General features: G+C 41.3%; 1 protein-coding gene across 1 annotated transcript; it reads right to left on the bottom strand.

Moving 5' to 3' along the window:
- Positions 1–10,387: 10,387 nt before the first annotated feature.
- Positions 10,388–11,206, bottom strand: LOC138907674 (uncharacterized). Its single transcript, XM_070198278.1, has 2 exons — positions 11,172–11,206; positions 10,388–10,775 (listed from the first exon to the last, which is right to left on the bottom strand). Exons 1-2 carry the CDS (start codon positions 11,204–11,206, stop codon positions 10,388–10,390), a joined length of 423 nt encoding a protein of 140 aa, XP_070054379.1.
- Between the last annotated feature and the right edge of the window lie 470 nt (positions 11,207–11,676).

The following is an 11,676-nucleotide window of genomic DNA, read 5'->3' as shown; positions in this document are numbered from 1 at the left end:
AGGGACTTTCGAATTAAATTCTGGGCATACGCCCAAGTCACAAATCATGATACGGACCCACCAAGACCGTCAAAACACCGATCCATGTCCGTTTATACAAAATGTTGACCGTAGTCAACTCAAATCATTTTTAAGGCTAAAATTCACATTTTCTTCAATTTTTCTCATAAAGTTTTTCTGGAAAAGACACGGACTGCGCATGCAAATCGAGAACCACTAAACAGAGCTAATCAAGGCCTCGGAACACAGAAATAAAGGCTAAAACTCAAAATGACCTATTAGGTCATCAGAGTCTTAGAGACTAGATGCCATCACGACATCCTACGGTGGGAGATTGGGGTCGTGACAAGTTTTCACAAAATTTTCCAATTTCTCCAACTCAAAACACTAATTAAATGATGAAAACAATGATGAAATCATGAATGATAAGAAAATCCAAGTAAAAAACACTTACCCCGATCCAATCCTTGAAAATCCCCTCCAAAATCGAGCTCTCTAACTCAAAGTGTTGAAAATGAAATAAAACTGTCACGACCCAAATTTCAACATGTCATGATAATGCCTATCACAGTACTAGGCAAGCCAACAACCACAAATAACTACACATTTTAAATTGAAAACATGATGTAATAAGTTTAACAGTGAAAAATCTCATAATAACTAATAAGGATAATTGCGACTCAAATACAAAATCCCCAGAATCTGGGTGTCACCGAGTACATAAGCTACTAAATGTCAACACAATAAAAACTTCTAATACAACTGTGTGGAAAGCTAGAACAGTGCTAAATAAACTGAAAAAAAGGAGAGTCGAGGTCTGCGGACGCAATAGCAGCTACCTCAAAAGTCTCCAAGGAGGTAAACCTCCAAGTCTAGCAACCACCGGGTCCAGATGTACCTACATCTGCACACGAAATGTGGAATATAGTATGAGTACAAATAACTTAATATACTCAATAAGTAATAGGACTAACCTTGGGCTGAAAACAGTGACGACCTTAGAAGGGGACAGTCCAAATTCAGATAATAACAGTACAGATATGACAGGAAAATGACAGTATTAACTCAGAGAATCACATAATCAGTTTGTACATAGTACAGAAATGTAGACATGCTTTCAAGTTTAACAGTTTAAGCTCAACATTGATAAAATATGCCAAGTATGACTAATATGAGAAATGTCACATCTCTATATCTATATGTCAAATGTTCATGTCACATGTGATGCATCACAGTGATAAACTAATGTACTCACACTCTCAAAGTACTCAATCCTACTGTCATAACTCTCGCTCATCACACTCAATCACTCAGCACAGTACGGTACATGTGCTCACTACTGGTTTTTTAAACTCCGGAGGAGCGGATCCTACCCAAGCGATACTAACACCTGATGCGGCATGCAGCCTGATCCCATCATAAATCAATAAAATATGTTGCGGTGTGCAACCCGATCCCATCATGAATCAATAAAACTTGTTGTAGCATGCAGCCCGATCCCATCATGATTCACTCACAATCCGTCCCTTAGGCCCCAACTCAGTCATCAATCTCTATAGTCTCTCGGGCACACAAATCTCATGCCAATCAGCCCAAACAATGATAATATGATGTAACATTAAATGATAATAGATACTGAGATATGATACGCAAATGATGAATGTGATTGAGTATAAAATTTCAGTTTAAGCAAATAATTCAATAGCAGAAATGACCTCAACGGGTCCCGACGGAATAAGTATATAGCCTAAACATGATTTCTAAAATGGATTGCAACTCAATAACTCCAATACATAGGGATTACATGAATAGAAATAAGGTTTGATATCTACACGGTACCACGGAATCAACCGAGTCACAATTACTACAGTGCACACCCACATGCCCATCACCTAGCATGTGTGTCACCTTAACACCAATCACATAATACAAAATCCAGGGATTCATACCCTCAGTCTTAAGGTTAGAAGTGTTACTTACCTCAAACTGCGCAAATCCCTACTCCAACAAACCCCTGCCTCGCGAATCAGCCTTCGAGCAACTCGAATCTAGCCACAAACAACTTAATACAATCAATACAAGCTATAAGAATCGATTCCATATGATAAAGCTAAGTTTTTTAACCAAAGTCAAAAAGTCAATCCTGGGCCCACGCCTCGGAACCCGATGAAATTTACTAAATCCGAACACCCATTCAATAACGAGTCCAACCATACTAAAATTATCCAATTTCGACCACAAATCGACACTCAAATCCCCAAGTCTTACTCTCCAATGCATGGGTCAAAAATCCCCAAATTTCACCTCAAAAACACCTCATCTATCTGGGAAATTCAATGGGTAATCAATATTAATAGATAAAAATGATCAAAAGTTGCTTACCTCTTGAAATCTAGTGAAATTCCCTCCAAATAGTGCCTCAATCCGAGCTCCCAAAGTCCAAAAATGAAAAAATTACTCTAACCCGCGTCTTTATGTAATCTACCAGTAGTTCCACTTCTGTGGTCCACTTAACCTGCGAGATCGCACCTGTAGCACCGCATCCACATCTACGTATCTAGGCCAAGCTCTCAAACTCGCACCTGCGGACTCCTCATCGCAGAAGCGCTTTCGCTTCTACGGAATGTCACCCGCTTCTGCGAGCCTCCCCGCCTTCACTCCAGTCCGTACCTACGACCATACATCCGCATCTGCGACCTCGCAGGTGCGGAATATCGCTCGCACCTGCGCAACCATTCCAACTCGCCCAGAAGCGTATCTTTGACCCCTTGGCCACTTCTGTGGATCCGCACTTGCGGCCAATACCTTGCAGGTGCGGTCACACCAGAACCGCTGCCAACAGAAACTGCATAAGTCCAATTCTTTATCCGATTTCAATCTGAATCACTCCCGAGGCCCCCGGAACCCCATCCAAACATAACAAAAAGTCCTAAAACTTTATACAAACTTAGTCGAGGCCTCAAATCACATCAAATAATCATCAAAAACACGAATCACATCCCAATTCAAACCTAATGAAACTAATGGATTTCCATCTTCTACAATTGATGTCGAAACCTATCAGACCAACTCTGATTGACCTCAAATTTTGCACACAAGTCATAACTGACACAACGGACCTATTCTAACTTCCGGATTCAAAATCCGAGCCCGGTAATAATAAAGTCAACTCTCGGTCAATCTTCTCAACTCTCCAAACTTCAACTTTTTCAACTTTCATCAATTCAAGCCAAAATGACCTACGGGCTTCCAAATCAATATCCGGACATACTTCTAAGTCCAAAATCACTATACGGAGCTATCAGAACCATCAGAACTCCATTCCGGAGTCATTTACACATAAGTCAACATCCGGTCAACTCTTCCAACTTAGGCTTCCAACCTTGGGACTAAGTGTCCCAATTCATTCTGAAACATCCCCGGAACCAAACCAACCACTACGGCAACTCACATATCAACAAACGAACATAGAATAAGCAATAAATGGGGGAACGTGGCTACAATACTTAAAATGACCGGCCAGGTCATTACAAAAACCCTCGATTCTAACCTTTTCTACCCAGTCAATCCGCTTCTACAAACATTTGGTCGCCTATGCGACTCCGCATCTGCAGAAAATACCTCGCAGATGCGGCTACACCAAAGCCCAGCAATTTTCGCTTCTGCGATCCACATAGTGCTTCTGCTTCTGTAGACCAAAGGCACTTCTGTGCGTTCGCTTCTGCGAAAATAGCCCGCACCTGCGGTTCTAAGCCATCAAGCAAAACTCCACTTCTGCGGAAGATAACCGCATATGCATTTGTGCACCTGCGCATGAACCTCCGCACCTACGAACACAGTTCACCAAGCTCAATCTCGTTTTTGCGGCTCAGTGGCCGCTTCTGCAGTGCTGCACCTACGGCCATACCATCACAGGTGCGATTGCACCAGAACTCAGCATGCATAGAAAATCTTCCAAGGCCAAAATGAATCTGGATTCAATCCGAATCACACCTGGGGCCCCGTGACCCTGTATAAACATACCATCAAATCCCAACACACATAACGAACCTACTCGAAGCTTAAAATTACATCAAACAATATCAAATCAACGAATCATACTCCAATTCAAGCCTATTGGATAAATGAACATTCAACTTCTAAAATTAATGTTGAATCATACCAAACCAACTCTGAATGAGTTCAAATTTTGCACACTAGACCCAAATGACACAACGGGCCTATTCCAACTCCTAGAACCGGAATCTGAACTCGGTATGAACAAAGTCAACTCTCGTCAAACCTCTCAACCTTCCAAACCTTCAACTTTCTAACTTTCGTCAATTCAAGCCAAAACGACCTACGGACCTCCAAATCACCATTCTAACATACGCCTAAGTCCAAAATCACCATACAAAGCTATCGAAACCATCAAAACTCTATTCCGGAGTCGTCTACACGAAAGTCAAACTATGGTCAACTCTTTCAACTTAAGCTTCTAACCTTGGAACAAAGTATCCCAATTCACTCCGAAACCCCAAAACCAAAACAACAACCCGGTAAGTCACATAATCACAATCAAACATAGATGAGGTAATAAATAGGGGAACGGGGCTAAAATACTCAACATAACCGGTCGTGTCGTTGCATTTACATAGAGAATAGAATAATATTGAAAATATTATTGCAGCTATTAGATATAATGTGTCCAAATAAATAAGAAAATACGTGTGAATTCCTTTATGGAGCTGGATACTGAAGGAAGGAAGATCTTAAATAGTGACAAGTCACAGATACCCTACATTAGGGTAAGAACAACAAAGCCTAACTCTACATGATGATGTATTGGGATGATATGCTATTGGTGTGGGGAGTTTGGATAGTAGGGAGAGCAACGAAGATATGTTGTGGAGGAGTTGGGGAAGCCACAAGAGAAAGAGTATACATCTCTCTTCCTGCTCAAATCCTTATTGGGGGGAGGGGGGGTAGGTAGGAAGACATTTTTGACTAACATAGTATTTTATTTTGCACGTACATTGGTGAGGACTATAACCTATGCATTGGCCAAATCTACAAGGTGGTATTAGTGTCTTTGATGCTCATTCCCTGTAGATGCAACCAATGTATAGGACAGTCCAAATATGTGGTAAAAGGTCTGAGAATGCACTTGACAATGCAATCATACGTTGAAGGAGAAGGAAATTTGAACATGCATTACTCGCTACAGGACATGAGAAGCGAGCTCTGGAGCCTGCTTCACCACGCTGCACTCCTGGCGATGCCAAGGCTGTCTCCCGCTCCTTCTCGCGAACCATTAAGCTTTGCACACCTACCAGCTCGCGTTAAGCCTCGCAACACTTGGCCTATTGCGCAATCCTAGGATTGTAGAAGCGAGCCCAAGTGTCTGCCTCCCCACGCTGCATTCCTGGCGACGCCAAGTCTAATGCCAGTTTTTTCTCGTTTTTCATCAGGCCTCGCGCACTATCCACCTCGCATCACACATTGCCATTCTAGGGCTGTAGCGAGATCATGCAGGTCTCAAACCTCGCGGCGCCAGGGAAGGTCCAACGAGATAGGCATCTCTAAACACATGAACATTGTCTAGAGCTCATGTGATGGTCTCAAATCATCCAACTGGATTTTCAACATGGTAAAGGTACACAAGGAGTGACATCTTCATCATCATATACCATGGGAGGACAAGAAAAGGATACTTTCACTACATACAAAGGATACAAACAAGCTCCAAGACACTGAGAACATGAAGCATGGAACAAAGTTAATTTATATACTTAGGCTATTTTTAGTTATCAACTTAAGGCATGTTGTCTATAAGTTGATACACGTTTTAGCTAGCTCGTACTTTTTTCATATTGTAAGACATTATTTTTGTTTTTATTTTATTAATAAAAAGACCACTAAGCGCCCAGCTTAGTGGTATATTTGCTATAAAAAAAATTATGATTAATCTATGAATTGAGTATGGTTAGTTTAAGTGTAAAATCATAAGAAGACTTTTTAAAAATGCAGTCCAATTTAGAAAATAGAAGAATAAGACTTATTTGAATTTGAGATATGATTTTTTTTAACATGATAAGAAACAATAGAGTCAAAGTTACTGTTTAAATACTTTTTATTTTTTTATTTATATTATATTAAAATAAGTATGGTAGAACAAATATTAAATTCAAATAAGCTAATGAAAAGCCACTGAACAATATAATAAAATTAAGTGTTGAATAATATAATAGCAAAAATAAGAAACAAACAGAGAAAAAAATAAATAAAGATAATTTTATCATTAAAAAAAGAAGGATAAAATCTATTTAAATTTGAGATGAGAGTTTTTTGTTCATGACCCAATTTCCCCTATAGGCCGTGATGGCGCCCAACGTCGCCGTTAGGCAAGCCAACGGTGAACTAATCGTGTATTTGTTCTTTTTAATAATTTCAAAGTAGTTGATTTTTATTTATTAAGAAAATGATTAGTGGAAAAATTATAGTAAAGTAAAGCATAAACTAATGAGAGAGTCAATATAGTGAATTTAATACTCAAAACCATACAGTGTCTACTAGAAAACTCCCAAAATCCGGTGTCACAAGTGTATGAGCAATTAGTAGAATATATAAAATTACCTATACATTTGTCTGGAATAAGATAGATAGAAAGTAAATACAAAAGAGAGACTGCATGTGCTACAGAACGGACACAGAGAGCAGCTCACCACTATGCCTCGGGGTAACGAGGGTATGCGCCTGAATGACTACCAGATGCACCTGCCTCAAATCCTCCACGATTAGTGCAGAAGTGTAGCGTGAGTACATAAACAACATATACCCAGTAAGTATCTAGTCTAACCTCGAAGAAGTAGTGACGAGGGGTCAATGTCGACACTTACTATGGGCCAAAAAATAAAATACAGAAATTCTAAATAGGCATGGAATACATCAATAATAATAATAATACAGTAACAAACAGTAAATAAGTGATTTCTTTAACAAGAAGTCAATTTAAAATCTCCAATTAGCACATACTAACTTCAACAAATACGGGCCATCAAGTAAACTTTAATTTCTCAAGTCATGAAATTAATATCAAGTGTAATCAGATTGCGAGCATTATCACACATGATTTATGCCGGGGTCGTACGGCCCAAACTAGAATAATGTGTACACTGCCGAGGGTCGACCGGTGTGAACCATAGATGCATCTATTATACTGCCGAGGCGTTTGGCCCGCTCCACAAGAAGAGAATACTCTACGAACTCCGGTTTAAGGTTATCACAAGACTAATACACAAGAAGGCACAATTTCTATCAACAGTCAAGTGACCCGCCAAAACTCAAAGTAAGTGAATTTCGGTCTTTACGAATCCATTATCAAGTTTTAATATAATTTAAGCACTTAAATTAACAAGTAGAGTGCAATTAATACAAGTATTACATGATAGAGTCCTAAAACTACCCGGACATAGGCATGATTTGTAGCTACGCATGGACTCTCCTCACTTCGTGCATACGTAGAACCCATAATTAGTAGCTAATAGTAATTTAAAATACCTATGGGGTAAATTCTCTCTTACAAGGTTAGGCAATAGACTTACCTCGTTCCAAAGTCCGCTTTTCGGTCCCCAAATCACTCTAAAATCCTCAAGTCGATGCCGGACAATTCGAAACTAGTCAAATATTTTATCAATTAATCAATACATACTCAAAAGTACATAATTTAGCTTCTAGAGTCATAACCCAACCCAAAATGGAAGATTCCTAAAAGTCACCCCGGGCCCACATGCCCGGATTCCGAAAATTTTCGAAGATAAATGTTACCCATAACCAACGAACCCAAATATATAATTTCTACTCAATTCCATAATCATTTTTGTGGTCTAATCCCATTTTTATTAAAATCTAGGTTTTTCAACTAAACCTATAATTTCTACAATTCACATATTAAGAATCTACCCAAAATCCGCGTATTAAACTCACATTAAGTAGTAATTACCTACCTCACAATGATAGGTGAAAAATCCCTCTCCAAGAGCTCCTCAATCGACCACCCCAAGTGAAAATGAGAGAAAAAGAACCTACATCTGATATAAATGCACCCCTCACTGCCCCAGCAATTTTGGCACATGCGACAAAACAGTCTCACCTGCGGCTCCGCTTATGCAGACAAATCGTCGTAGGTGTGGACCTTGCCCAGGCAAGCCCCTCTCGCTTCTGTGGACAAAGTCTCACTTCTACGAGCCCGCTTCTGCCAAAACGTAGATCGCACCTGCGATCCCAAGCCAGCCCCCATACTTTTGCTTATGCGGAAAAAAGCCCACACCTGTGGATGCGTACCTGCGCCCAGTCTCTGGCACCTGCGAACCCAGGACTGGCTGGTCACTTTCGCTTATGTGAACAAGGCACCGCACTTGCGGATCCACTCCTGTGGCCATTCCCACCACAGGTGCGAACACACCAAATGCCAGCCACCTTCAGCTCTTCTCCAAATTGCAATCAAGCTCTGTCGACCACCTAATCCTACACGGGGGCCCCGGGGCCTCGACCAAATATACCAACAAGTTCTTAAACATAAAACAGACTTGCTCTAACTCTTAGAATGTGTGAAACAACATCAAAACTAAGAATCGCACCCCGAAACCAAATATAATCAACTTATGAACTTCAAGTTTTTCAAACTTACTCTGAATGCGCCGAATCATACTTAGACTACTCGGAATGATACCAAATTTTGCGTGCAAGTCATAAATTACCATACATAACTATTCCCAGGATTGGAATCCCAAAAGGACCTCGATAACACCAAAGCCTACTCCAACCCAAACATAAAGAACTTGAAGAACCTTCAACGCGCCAACTTCAATATTAAGCACTAAAACGCTTCCAGGTTGTCCGAAACCCAATCCAAACACATGCCCAAGTCCAAAAACATCATACAGTCCTATTGGGATTGTCAAATCCCAGTTCCGAGTTCATTTACTCAAAATGTTGACTCAAGTCAAACTTGGCCATTATAGGCTACTACTAAGGAACTAAGTGTTCTGATTTCAACTCGTACCCTTCCAAAATCGAACCAACCATCCCTGTAAGTCATAAAATAGTAAAAGAACATATGAGGAGTCTTAATTAGGGGAACATGGATCTAGAAAGCAAAACGACCGGTAGGGTCATTAAACAAACGTTCGTCCTCGAACGGGAATAGAATCATACCTGGAGTGCTGAATAGGTGTGGATATCTGTTCCACATGTCCTCCTTGGTCTCCCAAGTCACCTCCTCGACTAATTGACCCCTCCACTAGACCTTTACCACAAAAATCTTCTTAGACCTCAACTGGTGAACCTGCCTGTCGACAATGACAACTGGATCCTCCTCATAACCCAGGCTCTCATCTAGCTGAACCGTGTTGTAGTCTAACACATGCGACATATCGACATGATACTTCCGGAGCATAGACACGTGGAAAACCAGATGAACTCCCGATAGACTGGGAGGCAAAGCAAGCTCATAAGCAACCTCCCCAACTCGCCTCAACACCTTAAATGGACCCATAAACCTTGGGCTCAACTTGCCCTTCTTCCCGAACCTCATTATTCCCTTCATCGGTGAGCCTTTCAAGAGAACCTTCTCGCCCACCATAAATGATAAATCACGTGCCTTTTGATTCACGTAACTCTTCTATCTGGATTGTGATGTGCGAAGTTGCTCCTGAATCAACTTCACCTTCTCCAAGGCATCCTTTACTAAATCAGTGCCATATAACCTAGCCTCGCTGGGCTCAAACCATCTGATGGGCGAACGACATCGCCGACCATACAAAGCCTCAAATGGAATCATCTCAATACTGGACTGATAACTGTTGTTATAAGCAAACTCGGCCAAAGGCAAGAATCGATCCCACTGCCCTCTAAAGTCAATCACGAAATCTCTAAGCATATCCTCCAAGATCTGAACCGTCTGTTGTGACTGCCCATCGGTTTGCGGATGAAAGGTTGTGCTGAGCTCTACCCAGGTACCCAACTCGCTCTGAACTGCTCTCTAGAAGTGTGAAGTGAACTGAGGGCCTCTATCTGAAATGATGGAAATAGGCACACCATGCAATTGAACAATCTCCTGAATGTAAATCTGGGCCAATCTCTTTGAAGAATACCTAGTCACAATCGGAATAAAGTGTGCCGACTTGGTCAACCTCTCGACAATGACCCAAACTACATCAAACTTTCTCAAAGTCCGCGGCAACCGAACTACGAAGTACATAGTGATGTGTTCCCATTTCCACTCAGGTATAACCATCTGCTGAAGTAGGTCATCTTGCCTTTAGTGCTCATACTTAACCTGCTGGCAATTTAGGCATCTTTCTACATACTTAACTAAGTCCTTCTTCATCCGCTGCCACTAATAATGCTACCTCAGGTCGCGATACATCTTCGTAGCACTTGAATTTATAGAATACCGAGAATTGTGTGCCTCCTCTAGAATCTTCTCCCTTAATCCATCAACATTAGGAATACATAGACGACCCTGGAGTTGCAGAACACCATCCTCACCAATAGTAACCTCCTTGATACCACCTAGTAGTACCGTCTCCCTAAGAACTAGCAAGTGCAGATCATCGTACTCACAAGCATTGATCCACTCAAATAATGAAGACTGAGCAACGACGCATGCAAGAACTCGACTGGGCTGTGAAATATCCAACCTCACAAATTTGTTAGCCGAGGACTGAATGTCCTTAGACAATGGCCTCTCCTCTACTGAAATGAATGCCAAACTACCCGTATTCTCAGCCTTTCTGCTCAAGGCATCAGCAACCACATTCACCTTGCCCGGATGATAAAGGATGGTAATATCATAGTCTTTAGTAACTCAAGCCACCTTCGCTGCCTCAAATTGATATCCCTCTTCTTGAACAAATGTTGCAAGCTACGATGATTGGTATAAATCTCACAGGACACCCCATAAAGATAATGCCTCTAGATCTTGAGAGCATAAACTATCACGGCCAACTCCAAGTTATGTACGAGGTAATACTTCTCGTTGGGCTTCAGTTGACGTGATGCATATACAATAACTCGCCCCTCATGCATCAATACACAACCCAGGCCAATGTGTGAAGCATCGCAATACATAGTATACATCCCTGAACCGATATTGTAGTCAATGCGGTCTTGAGATTCTGAAAGCTCACCTTGTAACCATCAGACCATCAGAATGGAGCACCATTCTAGGTCATTCTAGTAAAGGGTGTTGCAATAGATGAGAAGCCATCCACAAACGACGATAATAACATGCTAACCCCAAGAAACTCCTGATCTCGGTTGTTATGGTAGGACGAGGCCAACTCTGGCTACCTCGATCATCCTGGGATCTACCTTAATACCCTCGCCTGATACAACATGCCCCAAGAATGCCACAGAATCTAATCAGAACTTATACTTGGAGAACTTAGCATATAGCTTCTGTTCCCGTAAGGTCTGAAGCACAACCCTCAAATGTTGCTCGTGTTCCTCCATGCTACGCGAGTGGATCAATATGTCATCAATGAAGACAATGACAAATGAGTCAATATATGGCCTGAACACCCTGTTCATCAAATCTATAAATGCCGCTGGGGCGTTGGTCAAGCCGAAGGACATTACTAGAAACTCATAGTGGCCATATATAGTCCGGAATGCCATCTTCGGAACATCTGA

The sequence above is a fragment of the Nicotiana tomentosiformis genome, chromosome 3, assembly GCF_000390325.3.
Source record: "Nicotiana tomentosiformis chromosome 3, ASM39032v3, whole genome shotgun sequence".
In the NCBI taxonomy this organism is placed as follows: domain Eukaryota; kingdom Viridiplantae; phylum Streptophyta; class Magnoliopsida; order Solanales; family Solanaceae; genus Nicotiana; species Nicotiana tomentosiformis.
The sequence above is the reverse complement of the archived record's forward strand: the minus strand, read 5'-3'. Positions and strand labels throughout refer to the sequence as shown.